The sequence below is a fragment of the Poecile atricapillus genome, chromosome 1 (assembly GCF_030490865.1).
Source record: "Poecile atricapillus isolate bPoeAtr1 chromosome 1, bPoeAtr1.hap1, whole genome shotgun sequence".
Lineage (NCBI taxonomy): Eukaryota > Metazoa > Chordata > Aves > Passeriformes > Paridae > Poecile > Poecile atricapillus.
The window spans coordinates 61717386-61741176 of record NC_081249.1 but is presented as its reverse complement, the minus strand read 5'-3'; the positions used below and the strand labels follow the sequence as shown (position 1 = coordinate 61741176).

The window sequence follows — 23791 nt, the reverse complement described above, 5'->3', positions numbered from 1 at the left end:
TAAGGAGCAGCTTTGAACCATTCCCACGCGTCCTGTCGCTGGCTACCAGCGAGAAGAGCTCAGCCCTCCCTCTCCACGTCCCCTCCTCGGAAAGCTGCAAAGAGCAACAAGAGATCCCCTGACCTCAGCCTCCTGTTCTCCAAACCAGACAAGCACAGAGCCCCACACTACTCGGCAGCAGCAGCTTTTTGTTGTTCAGGTTTGCTCCGCCTCGTGTGGTTCGGGCCCCGCCTCGGCAGGGAGGGTAGGCGGGCCGAGAGAGAGGGAGGGAGGGACGGACGTGGAGGCGGCTTTGGGATCATCGGCGCGGTGTACCGGCGGGCAGGAGGCGGCATCGGGATCATCGGCACGGTGTCCCGGCGGGCAGGAGGCGGCATTGGGATCATCGGCGCGGTGGAGGCGCGGGAGCGGCGGCCGCAGGTGGGAGCGGAGCCGCGGTCGGCGGCTGGCGGGCAGCACGGCGCGCCTGGCTGGGGCGGCGGGAGCTGCCGGCTCTCCCTCCGCGTTCAGCGCTTGCCGAGCCGGGATGGCAGCGGAGCCCTGCCGTGAGTAGGGCTGCGAGGCGTGCCGGGGACATCGCCGGCGTTTGTCATCGCCGCTGCCTGCCCTGCCCGGTACCCGGCGTGGGGGGAGCAGCCTCTGCTGCAGAGCCGGAGCACGGGGGCTTCACTGGTGCCCGCTCCGCTGCCTCTCTTCCTTATTTGCAGCAAACTGCGAAGTACTACAGATCAATAATCTTCCAAAATGTGGAAGGCGTTCCTGTTGTGTTACTTTAAAAAGAATCAGGCAAACAAGCCCCACGTCTCTGAGTTAGGCGCTTTTTAAAAGCGCATTTCCATTGTTGCTGAGCTCTGCTTTTCGGTAAGCTTCTATAAGCTTGCCAAGCCGGGACGGAAAACAGTTCAGAATATTAACTGTAGAGTCTGCAAAACAGATGGAGAAGTGGGGATAACATGGTGGCGACTGTAATTCTGTCTCTATTGCTTCTAGGTACTTAACAACAGCAAAAAATGAAAGCTTTCCCATCATGTCTCTCCATGCAGTAGCGCTCGCCAGCTTCAGCAGAACAGAAGTCTTCAAGCACCCCTGCTCTGAAAAGGTGAGGCAAGGGAGACCTCTGAATAGTGGCTCAGTGTGCTCGTTAGCCAGGCGTGATCTTGGTTCAAAAAACAGCTTTTAGTTGTCAGTGGACATAGTAAATTATTTTTAAATGCTGGTGGACTTGGGAAACACAGTCCTAATATTGGATGTGGGGGGAGGAAAAGGTAGACTTCTTTTACAGTAGGAAGTTGTCAAATTGTCAGTGGCTTTTTTTCGGTTTGTTTTTGTTATGGCACTGTGCTGTGCTTTCCATGTGCTTCTGTTGTTATATTTCCTTATCGCTGCTCTTTAAACGCCCTTTTTTTTTTTTTTTTTTTTTTTTTTGTGGTTGTTGGAGGGACGGCTATGTGGCTTTTTTCCCCCCTATGATGTAGTTGAAATCGTACCTGAATTCTGATAAGAGCCGAGAAGTGGGAGCATTGTTTAAAAAAAAAAAAAAAAAAAGATAAAAGTCTTAAAACTCAGCACCCTTAATAGCTGTGCTTACAGATAACATACTTGTATTTATCTTGCTGAGCAGTTGGGATACTTGCATCCTAGAATCTGCTAATTGCTGAGAGTTTGTTAATTGTATAGAAAACAATGCTTAAAATTTTAATAAAATAATTTTAAAATAGTTCCTACTTTATCCACTGATATTGACCATATGATATTTATGTGTATAAAGCCTACCTACCTGCTAGTTTCTCTAAAGCAGTGCAGAGGGGAAAAAGATAGAAAACGCTAGCAGATACTGAAAAGAGTATTTTTCTAAGCACTGTCATAATCAAATGGTAAATATTTTAAATTAAACTATTCTTTGCTTGAAACGTTATTCTTCAATTAAAAGGGAAATTCTCTGTGGGTTTTAATTTCTTCTGCTTTCCGTGAGTCTGAAGAGTATCTGGACAAGAGCTGTACTCTGAGTCACCTCACTCTTCCACGTAGGAAGCGTAGAGGTCAACAACCTGGGGTGGCCGAGGACAGCACACCTTTAACTCCCTTCTCTTTGTATGGGATCACAGAGTTGAGGGGAGGGTGAGAGGAATCCTGGTCGTGCTTCAGTGTGCAGACATTCTCACTGATGTGGGAGGAAGGCATAACACCTTGGTTAAGTGCCTTTTAACAATGTCCATGTCGGAGCAGGGCATCCCTTTCATTTCCCTGGTTTCTGTGATGTGCTCTGCAGGTCCATGACCTACCTGAGGCAGTAGGGAGGTGGGGGGACAAATTTTAGGTCCTCACAAGGGATTTATGAGCTTAGGGGGGATACCTGTTGCTTTGCTGTCCTGAGTGTGTCATAGTCTCTTGCTGGAATTAGCCCCTGAGTATCTGCACTAAATTGCTTCCCTGGTTCAGCTTACAGTGGTTTGACAGTATGGTAAATCCTGCTTTGAGGGCAGAAATACTGAATTGGAAGCATCATGACTGCAAAAAGTGAAGTGCTGATCTGGTGCAAATCTGCTCAGGCAGTTCAAATGCTTTCAAAATTTTGGTCAGCTTATACTGGCAGGCTCCTGTGCCAGATCGAGTATTATCTATCTGTGTCACCTATTGTGTTATGCTGGGTCAGTCATGTTGCTGATAGGAACCACATGTACTGTGTTCTATCACATTAGGTGACATGACCGCACTTGATCACAGTTGTTATAGCTGGGAGATTTAGCAGCACATGGATGAGATATTTGTGCAGTTGGATCTTCATAGATTTAGCTTATAACTTGTGTACTTCTAAACAGATACTTCCAGATAAAAATTGGTGGTTCCTTGAATTCTTTTCCACTCCATTGCTGTTGTTTTGATAGGTACACAGGCATCCTATTCAGCATTTTGTCTTCTCATTTGTGCCTTATGCACATATTTAATCCTCCCGCTGTGGAGAGTTTCTTTTGATCACCTTCCCTCTGAAATGAAATCAGAGATGCAGAGCTGAGGTGCCAGTGCTCTCCAGACAGTGCATGATCCTGGGGAAATTTTCAGGCAGCCAGAAATGTAGGTAGTGGTTAGGTCACTGTCAGCAGCCTCAGAAAAGTGTTCTTCCTGCTGGGATGACTGTGAGACTGAGGGTATCATTAGCAGAGTGCTGTTATCTTATAACCAAATTGTCTGCCTCTCTGTTCTCATTGTAGTTAAACCACAAAAGCCTAAAGGTGGCGTTCACCGACTCAGCGTGTCCTTCAAATCCCTCGGTGAGGATTAGCTGCCTTGCTCCGACGCCTCAAATCTCTGTTCTCTCAGGTAATGCCAGTTTGTTCAAAATTGCCTCCCACTGGGGAGTTTTACTGGTGCTTGCAGTGCTAGCAAAAGCTGTTGGTGTTTGTGTGTACTAAACAAGTCTAGTTTGTCTGAAGAGGGCTCCTTGTTTATTGGCTTTGAGGGTGGCACATCATCAAAATACTTGATACAATTTGCAAATATAGGTGTTTTTTGCCTTTTAATGGTAGTTTGGCCATTTTACCTACTGCTGACATTTGTGTGTGGAGGGTGAGGGTGGATCAGATTGCCCAGAACAGTTGTGGATGCCCCATCCTTTTAAGTGTTCAAGGCAAGGTTGTATGGGATTCTGAGCAACCTGGTCTCCTGGAAGGTGTCCCCACCTACAGTGGGGGCGTTGGAACTAGGTGATCTTTCAGGCCCCTTTCAGCCCATGAAATTTTACTATTTTTTTTATTGCAACACTAAATGTTTTGCATAGAGAAGATGATGTTTGCAGCCAAAATTGAGGTATTGCTGTGCAATTGAAATGTCAGTAGTTACCAAAATATCTTTCCCTGAAAAGTTTGAAATATATTTGTTTGAAAGTCAGCTAGTTATAATTTTCCTATTCCTGTCCTTATATTGCCATGGCTGGCTACATTGACAAGATGTTTGTTTGCAAGTGCAGCCAGTAGAATGTGCAGTTTTTCTCTGATTTCTGCAAGAGCTTTGTCCTGGTAAGTGGCAGGTGACTGATCCCTATTACTGACATACTCTGGCTGATTTTGACCTGGCTTTACTAGGATAGCTTTGCTAGGAGCTCTTACAGTTTCGGTTATATGTGATGTTCTCAGCTTTTTCAGCTTTTTGCTTGATGACTTTTGGTCTTCATATGGACTTGCTGTTCCAAAATACATGGGGGGTTTTGTTTTGGTTTTGATCCCTTCATTAGTAAACCTTCTTATCATGTTGTTTGCCTGCATGCAAGCTTTCAGGTGAGAAACTCATGGAGAAGTTTACTGTTTTCCAATGAAATATGTCCAAGGAGAGCAACCTCTGGGCAAAGTCTGGAGTCTGCAAGAGTTGCTGCTTTTTTCACCAGCAGTGTTTAACAATCCTTGTGGTCCTAACTAGGAGTTCTTTGTCCTGGACATGATTCTTCTTGATTGTATCTATTCTTAGAATTTTACAACCTACTTATCTTCCCCAAATGAGATAATTGTTAACTTCATTGTGTTGATGTGGTCAATGGTTTCTTCTTGAACATAGACTTTGTGTCTAATCTCTCAATTACCTGGATTATGGCAGTTCCTCTGGGGCTTGTTCGTTTGTTTGTTTTTGGGTTTTTTGGTTTGTTTTGTTCAAGGTATGGGACTTCAGTTTATTCTTCAAAAGCTACTGGTTGTAATGCACTTTACTGTGTCCTGGTAATGTTGCTATGTCTGCCACTAAAAGCAGTTTTTCAGTTTTCTGTCAAGCTACAGTTTTGCAGTAGATCACATAGGACTTTGGCAGTGTTTTTCTTTCTTTCAGATGCATTATAATGATCTTGCTGTGATAGAGCTGTTTGTTATGGTTTTGGCTAAGTGTTGTCACCCCATGAATAATGGACTGAAGTTTACTTTAGCCATTTCCACTCTGACTGAACTGAAATACACACACAGGCATGTTGACCTCATATTACTGAGTGTATTTTTTGTTACTCTCTCTGCTCTACTGATCTTCCATATGACTCACTATAAAGTAATCCTCTCTCCTATTGGCAATAGAATCAGTACCTGTATCAGGAATAGTTTTGTTTTCCTGTTTTGTAGAATAGTGATGGTTTTGAGCACACTGACAATCAGTCACCATCAAAGTCTTAGCTAATTGTGTTTGGATAGTAGCAGAATACTCTTGGTTTATTACCTAGCCTTTATCAATGGCAGAATTGCTTCCTGAGTGCAGAAAGCAAGAGCTTTCTTGCAGGAAGAGGCAGCAGTGAGTGGTGAGTGAATTCAGCTGTTCCCTGTCTTCTCACCTGTGTAAGAAATACTATACATTTTATTCAAGTTGTGTATTAACTTTTCTTAGTATTGTTTCCTAACCTCATGTTTTCTTCTGTTTTCTGAACAGATGAATCTTCAAGGCCAGCAGTGATTGGACATGCTGGAAGTTTTGGATCGTACCCAGGCAGTGCTGAAGCTATCAGAGACATTCTCGTGTCTGTTTTAAATGCATCTGGTTTGAAGTCCTCTTTGGTGTTGGAGCAGAGCACAATGCAGGGAGCTGAGCATCCGGACAGTGATGTGGAACAGTGGGAAGAAAGCAGCACTGGGGACAGCCATGATGACAGCGACAGTGATTCTGTACATCACAGCGCTGCCTGTACACAAACAGACATTCGGTTTACACGGCCCCGAGCATGTTGGAACAACACAGACTGTGATTCCCCCAAACCTTCCCTGGATACTTTCCCTTGTCCGCATTCTAGTGGTGGAGATCCTGCTGCTTCCTCCTTGAATGGTTTTACTCTTTCAAGCATGTCCCCTCTGAAGCGTGACTGCTTCACCCAGGTGACGTTAACAGGAGGCACCGTCACATCCGCTGTTGTGCATTCTGGTAAAGAATCTTATACCTGCCCTGAAAGAGACTTGGCTTTCACAAGGTTGCTTTCAGATTCAGCTTCTGGTAAAGCAGATCTAGTGAAATACCCTTATGCCGTGGAGCCTGCGCTTCTCAGCAACAGCAACAGCGATTCTCCCAGTGGCCTTTCCCAGTCAGAGCCAGTCAATCCGACAGGTAACTTTACAGGTGCGTTTTTGTTGAAAGATCTCTGGAAAGAACTGTAATTGAAGCAGGCCTTATTCATGGTGATTGCAAATAAAACATGCTGTCTTTCAAAATAGTAGAGAGGAGAGAAAGAGCTTAAAAACCAAGGAGAACTAGAGAGGTGGACTTGGTAAAATGGGAGGTGCTCACGTATTGAGGCATCTCTCAGGATGCAGAAATGCTTCTATAATATACAACTGTTGATAAAATGTAAAAGTTGCTGAGCTGTGTGAAATGTAGAATGTCCACTGGCTGAGCTTTCTGCCAGCTTTATCTTGTCTTCACTGTTGCACTTTTCCCAATATCAGATACAACGGATCTGGGCATTGGGTAGTTCATCGGTGTGTGTGGGGTCATGTTGTGATTGGCAGGAGCTGGAGGACAGGGAGTCCTTGGATTCTGGGGTTTTGGAGGCAAGGCATTATCATCCAGTTTATTATGACTAAATTGGCTTGTTCTGAAGCAGGACTGTTTTTTCTTTTCCCCTTTCCAAGTGCACCTGAGGTTTTGGAGACACAAATCCCCATCTGATGTAGAAGAGGTTCTTTATACCTTTCCCCAGTTTCCTGACATAAGGATAATCCTGTGTGTTGTCTGTGAAGAGGACTGGCTGAGGGCTGCTAGTAGAGACTTTGAGCAGGATGCCTTCTGTCCCTGCAGTGTCAGGGGGCTCTGGGCAGTGTAGGCCTGTAGGTGAGGAGTTGTTCAGTGGGAGGGTGCAGCACATGTCCCTGAGATGGCTGGGGGAGCAGCTGGCCTGGCCCTGGAGCTGTGTGTGCCTCCATGAGATGTGCCAGCCTTCCTGGGCTGCAGGCTGGGGCCCCTTCCCTTTGGCTGCAGCAGCAGAACAGTCCTCTCCTGTTTAACAGCTCATACTACAGGGGCAGCCTTTGGTACAGCAAGGTGAAACATTTTGGTTTTGTTTATAAGGGGTGTTAGTGGCATCTAAGGACTTCATTTAGGGCCACGAAGATGTTCAGACGGATGGAGCACCTCACCTATGATGACAGACAGAGCTGGGGTTGTTCATCTTGGAGAAGGCTTCAGGGATACCTTGTGGCAGCCCTCCAGTACTTAGAGGGGGTTGTATAAAAAAAAAATAGGAAGTGTGATCGGATATTAGGAAAAAGTCTTTTACTATGAGGATGCTGAGGCACTAGCACAGGTCGCTCAGGCAAGTTGTGGCTTCCTCATCCCTTTAAGTGTTCAAGGTCTAGTGAGTGATCTTTGAGCAACCTGGTGTATTGGAAGGTGTCCCTGCCCATGGCAAGGGGTTTGGAGCAAGGTGATATTTAAGGTCCATTCCAGTCCAAACCCCTCTATGATTCTGTGATGATAGATTATAAGCTTCAGAAAAATGTTGCAGCTGAGGTCTGATTTTTCTACTGCAATAAAAGCAAAGAGCAGGGAGTGTTCATCTTGCCTTTGTATTATAAAAGAATAATACAAAGTCTAGGTTTTGTTGGTTTGTTTCAATTTGGGTTTTTTCTTCTCCCTTTGGTCAATGGTAGTCCTAGTGGTGATACTCTACCGACCTCCACTTCCAGTTTCTAATCCTTTCTAGCTATTCACCCAGAACTCCTCCAAGGTTTGAGTTGGCAGGAGGGTCTCAAACTGGCATGTGCTGTTGCAGGGCTGCGTGCTCTTAATAACCCCTCTGTCCTCTGGGACAGGCTCTTGTCATCAGTTAGTATGGGGCGATTATGGCTGTTTCCTGCTGCTGGGTGTTGCACTGGCTCAGTGCCTTCGAGAAGTGCCCGTCAGGGAGAAGGAAACCGCACCCAGCAGTTGAGGCTGGCTGAGGCCAGTCACACGTGTTTGGGGAGCTGGGTCTGGAAAACACAGCCCAGGCTCCCAGGGTCAGTGGGGACTGCGAGACACGTGCAGAAGAACAAATACATCGTGCGTGACTCGACCTTCTGGCACGAGTCGGATGTGTCACAAGCTTGTGTTGGGGTAGTAGCGCTGCTGGCTCTCCAGAAAACAAAGGGAGCAAGAAATGTGGCAGCCAGGTGATTGAAGAACAGCATCCTTGATTTTACTAAAAAATACTCCTCATAAGAGGCAGGATCCTGCTAGACACTTCGCAATGTGGTATGTTCTGTCTGCCTTAGACTAAGGCCTTTTCTGTACAAAGTGAAAACTTCTGCATTTCTCCATTCCTTGTTGCTTTTAACCATTAACACACTATTGGGTAGCTTGGGTAATGAGGTCTCATTCTCTCCTGCACTGTCCAGTACTCTGAGGATGTGAAAAGTGAAAAACAAAATGAAAAAGAATAAATATAATGTGTAATTTGAGGACAGGAATTACACAATAGGATTTCCTGACTTGCTATTCTTCTGCGAATGCTGTCTCAGAGATGGTGGTTTCTCACAGAAGAATTGCTGAGGGATGCACAAGATACAAGAAAACTATGTAATATCACTTAAATCAGAATAAATATTTTTCTTTCAGTGGAATTTAATTTTTGTTTAGTGGGATCTTCTCTGGTCCCCTGAAATTCCTTCTAGGCCTTGTTCTTATGCTTGAGGCCACCAGAGAATGGCCCTCATTCAACCTTTTGAAAAGGCTCTGTCACTGTTAATGAAGAGTTTGTGACTGAGTTTAGAGTTTTCTGGGGGATTTATTGTGGCCAGTGTGTCACTGGGTTCACAGGCTTGTTCTTGCTTTTAACCTCTAGGTACATCAAGGTCACTTCCTTTTCTGGGTCTTGGGGCTCTTTCCCCAGTCCCAGCAGCCTCCAGGCAGCAGTGCTCAGGGGCAGAAGGGCAACCAGATAACTTTTCTACATCAGACCCAGAGTTGCATCCCATTGCTGGATGTGCTGGGCTTTTTCCTGTGCATTTTTTACATTTTCTTTAAAGATGAAAGTGGGTTGTAAGAGTGAGAGCTCACATTAGATTTCAAAATTATATTTAAGCTGAATTGCATCTTTTGTTTTAAAGAGAAAGTAATAACTGTCCCATTTCCTTATTTCTGCTTATCATTTTCAGTTTAGAGAATAATATTTGTTATCTTAACAGACAAGAATGTAGTTTATTACCAAGCTTTAGAGCTTACCTAGAAAGATGAATCATCAGGCAGGTATGAAAATAACTTAATTAGCCCATTAAATGTGTTTTGAAAAGTCATGTTGTCAGCCTTTCCGTTTTTCCTTCATGGTATACACAATGGAGGTATTAATAATTCTGTACAAAAACTCTCCATCTGTGTCGCTACGCTCGAGCACAATATTGACTTTACTGCCTGATGTCATCGATGCTCAGGGCAGCGTAACACGGTTTCTCTAAGTATGGCAATATAAATAATCCAAACCAGGCCTGAGAGCCAGGGCCCCTTATCTGGAGAAAACTTTTACATAAATTATGATCATATTTTATGGGAGCTCTTTACCCTGTGACTTTTAAACAAATTTAGGAAGGGCATTTTTTAAAAAAATTAAAATCCATTGATTAAACTGTGCTATTTGCAAGGGCTTTAAATAGTGTCTGTGTGGTGGCCGTTTTCCACCACGTATGGTCTCTTTTATCCTGTAAACATCATGAGAGTGAAACAGAAATTGTGTGAGTTCCAAGGTCCAAGAAGAGGTAGTAAACACTATTAAAAACCTGATGTGTGCCCTGCTGTGCACTGAAAAGTTCTTATTGGGGAAAAAGAGATTTAAATTTATTTCTCATACTCATCAGTGACTACCAGGAGAACAAAACTTCAATTCTAGGAAGCAAGGAATATTGTGGTTATTTCCACAGTTGGATGTACTACCATTCAGCATGTGTTGCATTTGGAAGCAGGAGGGAGATTTCCTCGGGGTATGGAAAGCTAATGGCAAAAGGTTTTCCAAACTTAATGTTTCCAAACACAATGCAGCATTGATATGGGGAATCTTTTAAGACTGGTGCATCTCAGCACGCCCAGACAGCAGTGAGATTTGTGTTTCTTCTGGCAACTGTGAATGAGCAGAGTGCAGTTAGCTGGCTGCAGAGCATCACTTCAAATCCAGCCTCAGGTTCTGTTTGTGGTTGTCCCCAGCAGCTCAGGCTGTAGCTTGGAGAGAACTGGTGTGAGAGGACAGTGCTGATGTCACATCACAGCATTTAAACTCTGTTTCTCTGGTAGTTGATGTTCATGCTTCAGGTTGCCAGAATAGTTCAAATACCAGTGTGTTGCTCACATTTTCTCCTCTGTAGCTTCTATCACAGCCTCCAGCCCCAGTGGTGTTCAGTTTTGGGAAAAAAAGTTTGCTTTGCTTTCTGGAAGTCCCTGTACGCATATTGTAGGAGCTGCAGAGAAAGAAGTAACTAATAAAGCTTCTTGTTATACCCACAGCTTCTACTTCTCCTTTGAATATAAGCGCTATACCCTTCAATCGTTCATTGCAGGACATCTGCATGCTTCCAGAGGATGTGGAAAAGGTGAGGACAACAAATACTATCATCATAAACGTTTTTGACGTTTTATTGTGGCAAAACCAAATGACGAGAGGTGTTTCTCAATAAAAGAACTTCCTGATAGATGTATTAGTCTTTACAAAGACTCTATTTTCCCTCTTCTTACCCTCTGTGGATGAACCTACCAACATAAAATGCCTATTCATAATTTGTCTTCTACTCTTGACCCATTAATTAAGTATTTTAATTATTTTTAAATAATAGAAATATATACAGGAGCAATGTATGTTTCTGCTTTTCAGTCCATTATTTCCCCACACATTCTTTGAAGGCAAACTTTAACATTAGTCACTTTAAAGTTGTATTAGAATATGTTACATAGATATTGTTGCAGCTGCATGCATATGTATGCGATTTACCTCCTGCTTTTACTATCAAAAGATGGGGAGAAGGTGTTTTTTTTTGTGTGTGCTTATGATGAGCATGTGAGATTTGCTGTGAAAGAATTGCAGTATGAATAGCAAGCACAATAACTCTGAGAGCTGCAGTAATTCAAGCAGTTTCTCATGGTTTCTTATAAGGGCCCCAGACAGTCTTAGGTGTGTTGCCAGATAGCCAGTCCACTCAACCCTATAAACAGAACTACAGATGAGGGGCTAAAGCTGTCACACATAACTCTGTGTGCTAAATGTTAAGCTTTTCCCACAGTGGAAAAAGAGGGGTTAATGGATTGCAATGAGTAGGATTTAATATAAAAGAGCTTTAAAAATGTGCCTAGAAAAGGAGATTTTTTTGCTAGTCTGTGTGCATGTGGTCCCATGTCCTAAGCCCAAGAGGTAATCATCGTCTTTGTGCACAACCCTGGTTTTACTGGAGTAGCAAGTTCTGCCTTTGGTTTGAAGCTCTCAGCATCCATAAGGTGCATTTCAAACAACAAAACCCACTAAATAAATCCCACACCAAAACTCAACAAAGGTGGACTAGCTTTTCATGTTGCTTTTTATGAAAGGTATGTCAAAAAGGAGACGATGTTTCTCTATCCGTGGTGTGGGACCTGAAACAAAATAAATTTCTTTCAGACACCAGGACACCAGTGAGCAGGTATCTGGATTAGAAACCACTATCTGAGTGTGGAGTGAGGCAAGATTTTATCAGCTACTACTACTGTGCAGAGATTGGAGGGTGATGTGATTGCAGGTTAAAAGATAGCAAGAGCTCAGTCTGTTATGAGCAAGGCTGCCTTTAAAAAAAATCCAAAGAACAAAAAAAAAAAAAAACCAAACAAAAGCCCACAAAACTTAAAATACTTCTAGCTTGTGAAATAATCTCTTTGAACTTTAGGACTGAAAGTTAAGTTACATGTGGTGTCAGTCAGCAGGTCCTGGAGTTGTAGTTGTGGGCCAGGAAGGAAATGGGTCAGATAATCTTAAAGGGGCTTTCCACTGATGTTAGTGGGAGAGGTCAGAAATGACAAGGTTGGTGTGTCACAGCTGAGTTGGAACTGCTTTGTAGGGTGAGGGAGCTATCAGTAGGCAGAGCTGAAGGTTGATAGTCATGCTGAGTACAGGAGTCTGTGTGTTCTGTTTCATGTTTTTGCAATGCAGCTCTCTCAGATACACTCATAAAACATAATACAGTCAGATACGCTTTCATCAGCAGGGCATGCTGACAGGCAGTGCTCTGCCACTAATTTGAGACTTTTTATATCTTTAAAGTAGGCGATATCTCCCAAAAGGAAAAAAGGCTTTTAAATTATTTCTTTGCTAATGTAAAGATAGCAAACTCCTGGACTCCTAAAGTTCACAGAAAGTTGTTTCTGGGGAAACTATGCACCAAGCATGTAATATTAATTGGTGTTGGGAAAAAGATAAGTCTCTCCAAACACCTACAGGGACTTGGGTACTCTCTAATGCTGAGATTAATCTTGCCTACATGTATTTGTCTGTGAGCAGTAAGAAAGCTGTGGTGTTGGTTGTGCTCCTTGAGATTTAGCTATACCTAAACACATCATGATGTCTTTCTTCATGGTTTCCATACAAATTGTGGGGAAGTCATGAATACTGATGTTGAATGGTACAATTTTCTGAACATAAACCACTTTTATAAAGCTTTAATTGTCCTGCACTCAAGAATTTCTAGCCTTGGATACTGCCATAGGATTTTAGATGTAAGTTTAGTTTTGCACATGGCAGTTGCGGGGAGAGAGTATCCTGGGTTTTCTCTGGGTTTACACCCAGGCACCTGAGAACAACTATCTCTCTGTGATGTATCCCCTTTTGAGCCGAGACTGGTGTGGGACCTGTGTCCAGGCCATCAGCACTGCTCTAACTCTTAACACATGAAAGCATTTTCCTAGCTCCTGTACTTCCCACCACTTGTAGATCTACACTCCATGCAAAACTTGCCACTTCAGGCCCCCTCCAGCTAGCATGTGTGCAAAACTGCTTGTACACATTGACTTGAAATTAAATGTTAAATAGGTTATTTGGATGCATGCTTGCATACTAAATAATGCGGTATAACTAGAAGACTACATCTCTGAAATGCATACATATACATCTGTTAGTCATGTAATCAAGCTCATTTTTATCTAAAACTGGGTAAGATAAGAGTAGATTGTATGTTATAATCAAGGGTGAGACAATTATCTGGGCAGTTGCCTTTTGCATATTGCTCCTGAGTTGCCCTTGGGGTGGTTTTTTTGAGTTTGAATAAAAGGTCAGACAGGTTTACATTTTTATTTATAGACTTGAAAAAGTGTGTGGGGGGAAATTATAACATTTCACTTCATCTTAACTAAATATCAAATATGCTGTGTACTAATGAGCATTCCAATCTTGTGTCCAGGAAAACGCACACTTTTTTGTTGCAGATATGATTATAGCATCACTAGAAAAAATGAAATGTAATATCCTAAGCCAACAACAAGCAGAGTCTTGGGGTGTGGAGGAAACAAGTGGATCAGATGGCAGCTATCACACTGACTCAGAGTTATCTTCTTACCCTGGAGTGAAGAAGTCTGATTCTTCTGTTGCCTCTTCAGACAGTGGTTATGAAGGCAAGTTATTTAATCTAGAATGTAACCTCGTCTGAAAGCCTTTGCTGTTTTTTTCCTATGCAAGAAAATACTAAACAAATTGGGGTATTGCTTGGAACCAAATCCTCTGTTACTTTCTTTGAGTCTCTGGAGAGCTGGGTCCATTGACGATCATTATGCCACAGCTGTTTTTCCTGTGGGTCACATACTTTCTTTCGAATGTTCATATCTCTTTCGTATTAATTATAATTTTTTTTTTACTTTAAAATGAAAATGTAAGGTTTAAATGCCACAAAACAAGCATGACTGTCCACAGAGCATGCCTGTAGCTGGCTGTTTTTCTTTCTCTGCTTAGTTTGGGGTTTTTTTTGGTAGTATTTGCAGCTTGGCTCTTCCCTTCTGTGTTTGCTTCTGCAGTATGCAGATGAGGCCATGCAATTGATTTGAGTGAGACTTCCCAGAGTTTTCATTCACATATAGTTTAAGGCAAGATAATACATACTCCTGGCATTATTACACTAGAGTCAGCACATGAATTTCTGAGTTTAGTCTCTTGGATAGTACAGATCTTAGTGATGAATCTTAAGTCTAAATGACATAACTTCTGTGGAAAAATGAATGGTGTTCTTGGACATGAGAAGGGGAGAGACCACTGGCAATATGAAAGATCTGGATTTATCACTACAAGATTCTAGCTAAGAAGCCGAGGGATGTGCTGTATGACTGACTCCCAAGAACTAGCCTGCTCTCTGTATGTATAAAAACAATTAAAATTGCTCTATAAATTCAGTCTGTGTGCTAAAGTTTAGGTAAGTGAAGAAACATAAATTGCAGCTACTTATAAATGCTGGAAAAGTTTAATTCATCTTGTCCTTGTCTTGGACAGGCTGTGCTTTGCTGCCTGTCAGCTCCCCAGTGCATCTACCATCACATCATGAGGTTACCAGATTTCGTTGCCACAGTGACTCAGAGGATGAATATGTAATTATTGGTAAGACTTTAAAATTCTAACTGCAGAAACAAATATATTGTTCAGTTGAATCTATTCCATTGTTTGGGAATGTCTTTGAGTAGATGTTATTGGAGGAGAAATAACATGAGAAAATAGAAACAATTATGTGTGTGTAGTTCCTTATTAGAACACATGCAGAAATACCAGACTGCTGCAGCGTTTCCTTTCTAGGAAAGAATATCTTTGCTGGTTTGACAGTGTGGTGAGCTGACCCTGGCTTGGACACCAAGCAATCACCAAACTGCTCTGTCACTTCCTTTCTCCACTGGAAAGGGAGAGAAAACATAAAAGGCTTGTGGGTTGGATAAGGACAGGGGGACATCACTCACCAAAAACTGTCACAGACAAAACAGTCAACGTGGGGAAATTAATTTATTGCCAATCAAATCAGCGTAGGGTAATGAGAAATTAAATCAAATTTTAAAGCACCTTCCCCCCCACCTCTCCCTTCTTCGTGGGCTGAACTTCTCTTTCAATTTCTTTACTTCTTGGGGCTTCCCACACATCCTGTCAGGAGCCTGCTGCAGCATAGGCTCCTTCCCTCTAGGTCACAGACTCCTTTAGGCATTTTCTTGCCTCAGCCTCAGCTCTTCCACAGGCTACAGGGGCATCTCTGCTCCCCCATTAATCCCCATGGGCTGCAGGGGCACTGCTGCCTAACCAGGGGCTGCACCAGGGGCTGCAGGGGAATCCCAGCTCTGGCACCTGCAGCACCTCCTGCCCCTCCTTCTCCACTGACTTCGGTGTCTGCAGGGCTGTTCCTTGTACATATTCTCACTCCTCTCTTCAGCTGCAACTGTGCAGAGTTTTTCCCTCCCATTTTGATTTATCACACAGGCTACAGCTACCACCATGGGTACAGGCTCAGCCTTGTCTTGTGGTGTGTCCATTCTGGAGCTGTCTGGTATCTGGCTGTCTCAGACATGGGAGAAGCTTCTGGCAGATTCTCACAGAAGCCACCGCCATAGCCCCTCCTGCTACCAAAATCTTGCTGTACAAACCCAACAGAGAAACACAAATTATGTCTAAGGATTAAACCAAAGGAATGTGCATGAAGGAGGTGTGGAACTGGCACAACCTCAGTCATCTATAGCAGCATTGTTTGAGAAAATTTAGGACTAGTGATAATTTCCTAATGAAACAGATTGACTCAGTTTTAGGCAGCCTCTCCCTCTGCTTCAGAACTAGAGCAGAATGTCTCTGTTCTCTTTTAGTCATGTGTGCTTTGCTTCTCTTTAGGACTTTCTCTTGAGTTGCATTTAGTTTGCTTCTGGTTTTTACATATGCGGAAATAGAAACCCTTAGAAGCGGCCTGTGCAACTTCTAACCTTTGTTTTATCTCTTCCTGGTAACAATTGGATTTTTATTATTCTCTTTGGTTTTAGAGATTTATTTTTTCCTCTCATCTTTCCCTGATCTACAAATGAAGAACAAGCTCCCAAAAGACTGCATTCCTAGTAGCAAGAATTACTTTGAGATAAATGGGAAATAAATGGGAAAACATTTGTCTTGAGAGTAATAAGCATGGTCAAAACTAACACTACCAATGTGAAAACCTTACTGGCATAAGCATATTGTGTCTTTCTAAACATAATGAAGTATGTCCTTTAATTTAATTCATCTCACCTGTTACTAACACATTTATAGCATTAACATGTTATGTTTGTGATTGGTGTCTCCAAATATCTGTCACTTTCCAAAAAAAAAACAACTAATGTGGCTCTGTACATTATTATTTATGTTGAGTGACTTCTGTCTGCTTGATCAGCAGGCACTTAGTCTCTCCTTACCATTTCAGCTCTTGAAGGCAGGCTGATGGTGATGATAGGATGAAAAGATATTAAGGAATATTCTTCATAATGTCAGAGATATGCAGAGGAGATAAGACTCCTTATGCCTGTTTTACAGCTAGGGCTGAGGTTATTTCCCACATCCAGGAAGGGTGTTGGAAAGATGAATATATTTGAAACTGACACTGTGGTAACACAGAAAGTATTTTTAAAATAGTGCTGAGTAACAGATGCTTTGTTTCTTAAATGGCTTGATAAAATTTTCTCCTTTACTGCAGAACTTGAAGACCTTGAAAATCTGTCTGTCGACCCTGATGAAAGGTGTGTATCTTCACTATAATAGCCCTGTGGCTCTGCCTTTTCTGCTGGAGCAGCTTTCTGGTGGTTCTTCTGGCTGGGGCAGGGAAAGTTGTGGGAGTGGTAAATTGGGCCCTCTCAAGGAAGGGGAAGGAATGCTGCTTGACAGCAAATGTCTCTGGTGCTTGGCTAAGCAGTGTTTCTCTGGTCCCTTAGTCTTGCTGGAGGGTGGTGTCTGTGGCTCTTTGAGGGCCTGGGTGTATCAAAGAAAGAGGGTACCAATAAAGGAATGGGAGAAAACTTCTCAGGGATGCAGAAAAGGCAGTGGAGATGCTGATGACATGCTGCTATTTTTTACTGACAGTATTCCTTACCTTTCAGATCATCTTTTGAACCAGGCAGCAATTCTGCTGAAGCAACAGCCCAGGAGTTGTGCAGAGCTTTCAGAAAATACTGGTTGCAGACAGACTCTGCAGTTCAGCTGTCTGGTTGCCTGAGCTCATCTAAGCAGAGAGTGAGTCTGATCTGAAAACAACGAGCTCTTTATTCAGTTCCCCAAATAATCATGGTCTCACTGCAGCTGCTTCACTGCTAGGAAAAGGAGGAAGCTACATTAAAAAAAAAAAAAAAAGAAAACAAATACAGATGATTGCTTACCGTTTATTAGTTCACTTTATCTAGATTTTTAGAAAATGTCTTCTCTCTCCAGCAATTTTCAGCACATTTAAAACATGTAGTTGTGAACAATCAGGATGTGCTTTCTTCTAGAACTGATATGGGGGAGTTTGAGGGGGGACTACATGCAGGTGAAAACTGAATTTTAAAATACCAGAGTATAAAGGGAGATAAACTTCTCCCACAGCATTTAACATATGTTCAGCTGATAGGCTGCTTATCTTCATGAGCTTGTCTTTCCCAATAGTCTGTGTTGAAAGAAGAGATTCCAAGAGAGCTTGAATCCAGTTTGAATCTGGCTGAAGAAATAAAGATCATATCCAAGTTGAGAGGATCTTCTGGCTGGTCCCCACCAAGATCACAGATTATATTTAATATTCATCCTTCAGTCAAGTAAGTATTGAGGGATCTGGGCATTGTTGTTTAGTACAGTGTGGGGAAAGCTAATGGAAGGAGCTTGGGTGATTAACTGATCTAGTGCATCTGCAGGTGGTCTGTGAACAGGTCTAGAGCTGGTGTATGGCACAGCCTTCTGCAGTGTGTCACCAGCCTCACTAGAAAACAGATGGCATCTTTTTCCCTCTCTTGGCACGTCCTGATTAACACAGCACGTGCAATTTTCCACGTGGTAATACACATACTCTTTGGTGTTATGGTGGCAGTGTACTTAGCTCCTGAAAATTTCATTTTGTGACACTACCCGGAGAATACTCTTGTCTTTCCCTGCTGTCCTGCTCATATTTTATGGGTAGCTGGTTTTCAGAAAGGGGGAGGGAGGCACCAGGTCATGTGTGAGGAAGTGGCTGTGTCAAGTGCTATTAAGTGCAGACAGTAAGCAAACTGGCTGCTCCTTGTGTTGCTGTGGGTACAGTTGCTTTTTCAGTTGCAAATGTAGATTTCCCCTGTCCAAACCCTATGCCACCTTAAGAAATGGAAAATATTTTAGTTCTTTCAACAAGCGTTACAGAATCTCCCTTCTTCATGTGGAGGAGTAGGAGTCAGCTCCTGAGGTGGACATTGTCTTTGGTGCCAGTGTAGCTCTTTTGCACTTTGGAAGAATGTTAATTTAAACTGTCTTTTGGGTGCTGAATGGTCTTACTATCTGCCTCTATATACAGGAGAGATGCGGTGGTGGCTGCTCAAAACTTTACGTGTGTTGGTTGTGGAACCCCAATAGAAAGCAGTAAGTATTACCAAAACTGGCAAAAAGCCCCTAAAAAGTGCAGTACTTGTACTGCAATCAGTACTGTAATCAGACTATAATCCTCACCAACACAGATGTACCACAATTTTTAAATTATCTGAGCTAAAAGGAAAATCTCATTGTTGGATGTGTCTGCAATAGTAAAAACAGACAGTGGGATCTTTCCAGTGTTGGAATTTTTCATAAAATACAGAATACAATACTTGATAGATGTCCTTCTCATACACAATAAAAAATTCATAACAGTAAACCACAAAACAGAAAGAAACTATACAAAAAAATAAAAAAAATATAAATCAAGCTTCCAGAATGGAAAGTGCTGGTCTTGCATAGTCCAGTTGTTTATTTTAATAATTCTTTCCCTGTGCCAATTTAGACATTCCCTCTCAAAGGTCTCTTTTTAGAAACTGTATGCAAGCTTACAGAATCTGTGGTTTTGTTCTTTTGGGGTGTCTTTTTAAAACTTTTTGTTTCTTTAGATCTTAATCCCAACATCCCTCTTGTAGTTTTTTTTGATTTTTTTTTTTATTTAATTCCTGATACTTTGTGAGAACTGCTTGAAAGCACAATGATTTACAGAATTGACAAGCAGACCTTACCTAAGAAATATTTGAAGTGGTGCTGAAGTCTTTTCTGGGTCAGCTCACAAGAGCAGTACTTGTGATGTCCTTTAAAGTATCAACAATCTATGATGGCATATTAAGTTGAGCAAATAGGAGATGCTTTAATAGCTGGAAAAAACCCCACAGACCTCTTGCTGTGAAAAGGTATTGTACAAACATGACTCCAAAATTGGTGGAAGTATTTTTGTTGTATATTTTACCTAGTGTTTCTTTTGTGGTTAAAGCAACAGGGGTTTTTCTAAGATCTTATGTTGATAATTATAATCAGTTGAACAAATACGGAAATGAGGAAACCTTTGTGTTCTAATGCCAAGTACAAACCTTGTACACGTGTTCACCACAGTTATAAACCCCCCCTAACTTTAAAGAATAAAACAAAAAATATACTTTTCTCTTCATTCTGCTAGATCAGAGTTATATAGACAGACTAGGCATACAGACAAGAGTTGTGTCCCATAAGTTTTTTAAACATTCAGGATTTCACTGCTGTCTGCCTGCAGAATATATCAGGAGACTCCGCTATTGTGACTACCTGGGGAAGTACTTCTGTGACTGCTGCCACAGCTATGCCCAGTCTTCTATTCCTGCCCGAATACTTTCAAAATGGGATTTCAAAAAGTACTATGTGTGCAACTTCTCCAAACACCTACTGGACAGCATATGGCAGCACCCCATTTTCAATGTGTCGTCTATTAACAAAACCCTCTACACGAAAAGTAAAGAAATGGACAGGGTCAGGGTAAGTGTGGTTCTTTTTATTAGGAATTTCTGGGTATGAGACTTCCAGGAATAAGTCCTTAGGGCAGGATATCCAGTGTGTGTGTGTGTCTGTGGTAAGGAGGAGGGCTGGTTTTCTTTGACTTACCCCATCACCACTTCTGGGACTTGCTTTCTTTTCCCTCAGGTGAAGAGAGCAAAGAGAGGTGTTTCCAACCTATGCCAGAGGTCTCCTTAGCCCTGTTGTCTTTGGGGGGTGTTTCCTTAGTGGTTCCTAGTTTTAGTGCATATAAGAGAGTTGGTCTCCTGCAGTAAATATTTACATCTTCCTGGCTTTTGGATACTGGGAAGTTCTGTAGTTTTTGAATGACTCCTAAATTTTGTGGAAATTAGGGGAAACACCCTTGGCTTATGTAAGAGCTGTACCTCCTACAGCTATAGGAAGAGTGTTCTGCTGAAGACTACAAGTAGGCACGTGTTCCTTTCTTGGCTGAGGAGACACTTACCTGTTCTTACACAGGTGTGGGTCTGGTATGCATCAAAACCTGCAGCCATTTTTGGCATTAGGACTTGCTTCACTTGTCAGGGAATAAAAATAGCCTTTGCCAGCCTTTGGCTTTAGTGCATTAGAAAATCCATTTGTTTAATACTATGGTAAGTGTAAAGTTCCTTTTTTTAGGTGTGTTTTTGTGTACTTCCAAGGGTTGCTGACTTAAATAGTGGTGTTCCTCACTTAGGAAAATATAAAAGAAATGCTTTTGATTTAAAAATGGCTTTGTTTTTCTTCTCCATCTTTTAGGAGGTGCAAGAACAGCTTTTTCATTTAAAAAAGCTTTTGAAAACATGCAGGTTTGCTGAAAGGTAAGGACTGTGATTATGCATGAAAAATAGCTTAGTAAAATGTGCATGATGTGCTTATAGAGCCTTCTTCTCCAGTGGCATTTGGGTGCAGTTTCATATAAGTTGATATGATCATTAGAGAACTCTATTAACAAAATTGCCTTCTATTGAAGTGCAAATGTTGAGTGAAGTACAAGTTTTATGTGGTAGCTGTTTGTTGTAATACAGTTTGGTTTTAAATGTTCAATGGTTTTAGTTAGGTGTGTATTTTTTCTGTTCTGTTTCTATTAGGTTCTCACTCATTCTTAAAAGGTCAAAGATATTTATCTCTCTAAGAATATTTGTCTTTAAAAAATATGTTGGCTTTTTTTAATTAGCAAGTGTGTTCTTTGACCATTTAAAGATTTCTTCCAGAAATCTGTCATAATGCTCAATTAATTTTATTTTATAAAAATATTCAAATGAAGTAGTAGTAAGCAAAAGTGATAAACGCCAAAACATGACCTTGCTTGTTGCTAGAAGTGAAAGATTTCTGGTGTTTGCCTTCCCAAACTGTGGGCAAAACTAATACGTAAACATGTGAATTAATTCACTGCAGAATTGCTGATCTTTTTAAGAACAGGCATAAGCAAAATAAGATTTAAAAGTAGGTTCTATTTTCTCTTTGACATAGACCTCTTTTTTATGCATCAGTTACATGTTGTTCTCCAAAATCAAACAGAAATGTGTTTTTGTCTCCCTTTTGTTCAACTCCCTGTGATTCCATTACTGAAATAAGTATAAGGTTCATCACTCTACCTTCTATCTGCATCAGTGATATTTTAAAAGCAATAGCTCTATGTCCAGTGTTCATCTGCTCACCACAAGCATAATTTCACCCAGTAGTGACCTGTGCAGGATAAAACCCCTTAAAGTCCTCTTTGGAAAGCAAATAAATAAACCTGGCTTATTATATTAGATACTATATGGGATTTTACCTACTTTTCCTGAGGTAGGAGAGAGCCTTTTACACATTATTTAAGGATTGCTGGGGTAACTCTGTATGGCAGCTCCAAATGCATGTTTAATGAAGGAGGAATGCATGATTAAAGAAGGTAGTTCATTCTAAATCCCAAACCTCCCAATTTTTATTAAAGTGATCTCAAATTGGAAAGGGAGATAGCAGGAACTTGCCTTGTACAATCCCCGTGTGACTAGAGAAGTGAAAGAAGCTTATTCTGGAAATGCACTTGAAAAACAACTTTTTCTTACTTTGGGTTTTATTTCTCTTTGCAGTGTACTGAAAGAATTTGAACAGGTCCCCAGCCATCTGACAGAGGAGCTGCATCTCTTCTCACTGGATGATCTGGTGAAGATCAAACGAGGGCAGTTACTGCCTCTTCTTAAAGATATTCTGAAGAGCTCCACCTCTCATGCAGATGGCTGTGAGGTAATGAAAAAATAGGGCTTTTCATGTCCTTGCAGCTGCTACTGTAAGGAAATATCCTTGCTGCCATTTCCAAATAATTTTTTTCTTAGATTTAAATCCAACCCTTTTGCTGTTGTTGTAGCTCTGTCAAGCGAAGGGGTTTATCTGTGAATTCTGTCAGAGCGCAGACCTGCTCTTTCCATATCAGACTGCCAAATGTAAAAGGTGCAAAGGTATGTTCCAGAATGTTTTTCTTTCTTGGGGGAATTTTGGTGTATAAAACCATTTAGACTTATTTTAAGCATTGAGAACTAGCTTCACTGAAAGCACGTATATTTGAAAACCTGCATGTGCATTTGGAAACCATGGACAGCATGTATCTTTGAAATACAACCTGTGGCAGCTGTTTCATATCAGTGAATTCAGAGGGCAAAACCAGTGATTTGCCTGACCATGGTTATGCTTGCAGGGGGAGGCTATTTTTTGGGTCTAGGCATGAGAGAACTGTTTTATCAGATCTTGCCAGCATTCAGTGTAAATTATTACAGTGGTGGTTGTTGTCCATGCCTTGCACTGCTTCTGTTTACTTTCATGCTGAAATGTATACTGTAGAACATCATTCAAGGAACACAGCTATTGATTCATGGCTTTTAATTCTTTTTTTTTTTTTCCTCTGAATGCTGCTCTGTATGTATAAAAAGAATGCAAAACATGCTTTCACAAAGCATGCTTCAAGTCTGGAGGCTGCCCCAAATGTCTGCGGATCTCAGCTCGAAGGACTCTCTCAGAAGGTCCATCACTGGTACCTCAGTGAAACTTGGTTCCTCTGACTGCTGACTTTAGAAGATGCTCAGAGCCAAATCTTCAGGTGCACGACTAAGCATTAAATAATGTTGTTTTAGACATTACTGTTTTTAATGCATGTCTCCTTTATGGGGGGTAAAATAAAAAAATAGAAAAGCAACCAATATCAACTTTATTATCATCATTGAAAATTCACCCTAATGGAGTTTCATCTTCACCATGACAGACTGGATGTTAATTTTTTTGGCTGCCTTTTGTCGCTATGTTTTGTCCTTGTATGTAAGAATTTTAATACTATATTTTTTCATGTAAAACTGATTAATCTCTGTAATTCTGCAGATAATGTATGGATAGTAAGTGAACGTTGCAAGTGTTTGCCTGTGTTCGATTTTGGAAATGGGGGAGAAAGTGGTGAAGTGCAAAATCGTTCTCTGAAAAGCTCTACAATAAATAGAAAAGACTTGTCTGCAAATTTTAGGCAGATGCTCATCTGAAATTGTTATGGCAAATGTTTATTGTGAACCAGTGAATTTTAAGTTTCTTTTAAACACATCTATGCAACATCTATGCAACATCTAAGTGGTGAGTTTACCTGGCCTGCTGCTTAGGTGCTCTTCACACTTCACCCAGCTGCTCCTTCACCCCAATCCTCAAGAGGACAGAGGGAGAAAATAAGACAGAACTCACAGGTTGAGATACAGACAGGGAGATCACTTGCTAGCTACTGTCATGGGTAAAATAAAACCCTTGAATTGGAGAAAATTAAACGTATTGTAAATTGAGTAGGGCGGTGAAAAGCAAAGACTAAACCAATAATTTTCCCTTACCTCACCCACCCATTTTCCAGGCTGAACTTTGCATCTTCATTCCCAGTTTTTCTACCTTATAGCCTGCCCCACGTGGTGC

At 41.7% G+C, this 23791-nt stretch overlaps 1 protein-coding gene across 4 annotated transcripts; it reads left to right on the top strand.

Annotated features, from left to right (window-relative positions):
• Positions 1–281: 281 nt before the first annotated feature.
• On the top strand, positions 282–23440 carry RUBCNL (rubicon like autophagy enhancer). 4 transcript variants are annotated; one of them, XM_058847095.1, is made up of 16 exons: positions 282–420; positions 991–1099; positions 3210–3318; positions 5392–6057; positions 10417–10502; positions 13326–13536; positions 14402–14506; positions 16596–16638; positions 16996–17128; positions 17537–17682; positions 18408–18472; positions 19617–19855; positions 20633–20694; positions 21949–22102; positions 22224–22314; positions 22783–23440. In XM_058847095.1, the coding sequence occupies exons 2-16, from the start codon at positions 1028–1030 to the stop codon at positions 22893–22895; spliced, it is 2295 nt and encodes a 764-aa protein (XP_058703078.1). In that variant the 5' UTR covers positions 282–420; positions 991–1027; the 3' UTR covers positions 22896–23440. The 4 variants fall into 4 exon arrangements, with proteins under 4 accessions (XP_058703078.1, XP_058703058.1, XP_058703086.1 ...); XM_058847075.1 differs by having other exon boundaries at positions 5392–6069; XM_058847103.1 differs by having other exon boundaries at positions 282–545; positions 5392–6069.
• Positions 23441–23791: the final 351 nt, after the last annotated feature.

Bases quoted from the DNA above. Each gene is read 5' to 3' on its own strand.
- RUBCNL (XM_058847075.1), top strand. From the start codon at position 1,028: ATGTCTCTCCATGCAGTAGCGCTCGCCAGCTTCAGCAGAACAGAAGTC. The intron at 16,639-16,995 runs GTGTGTATCTTC...CTTACCTTTCAG, and splicing joins TCTGTCGACCCTGATGAAAG to ATCATCTTTTGAACCAGGCA. The intron at 22,103-22,223 runs GTAATGAAAAAA...CTGTTGTTGTAG, and splicing joins CTCATGCAGATGGCTGTGAG to CTCTGTCAAGCGAAGGGGTT.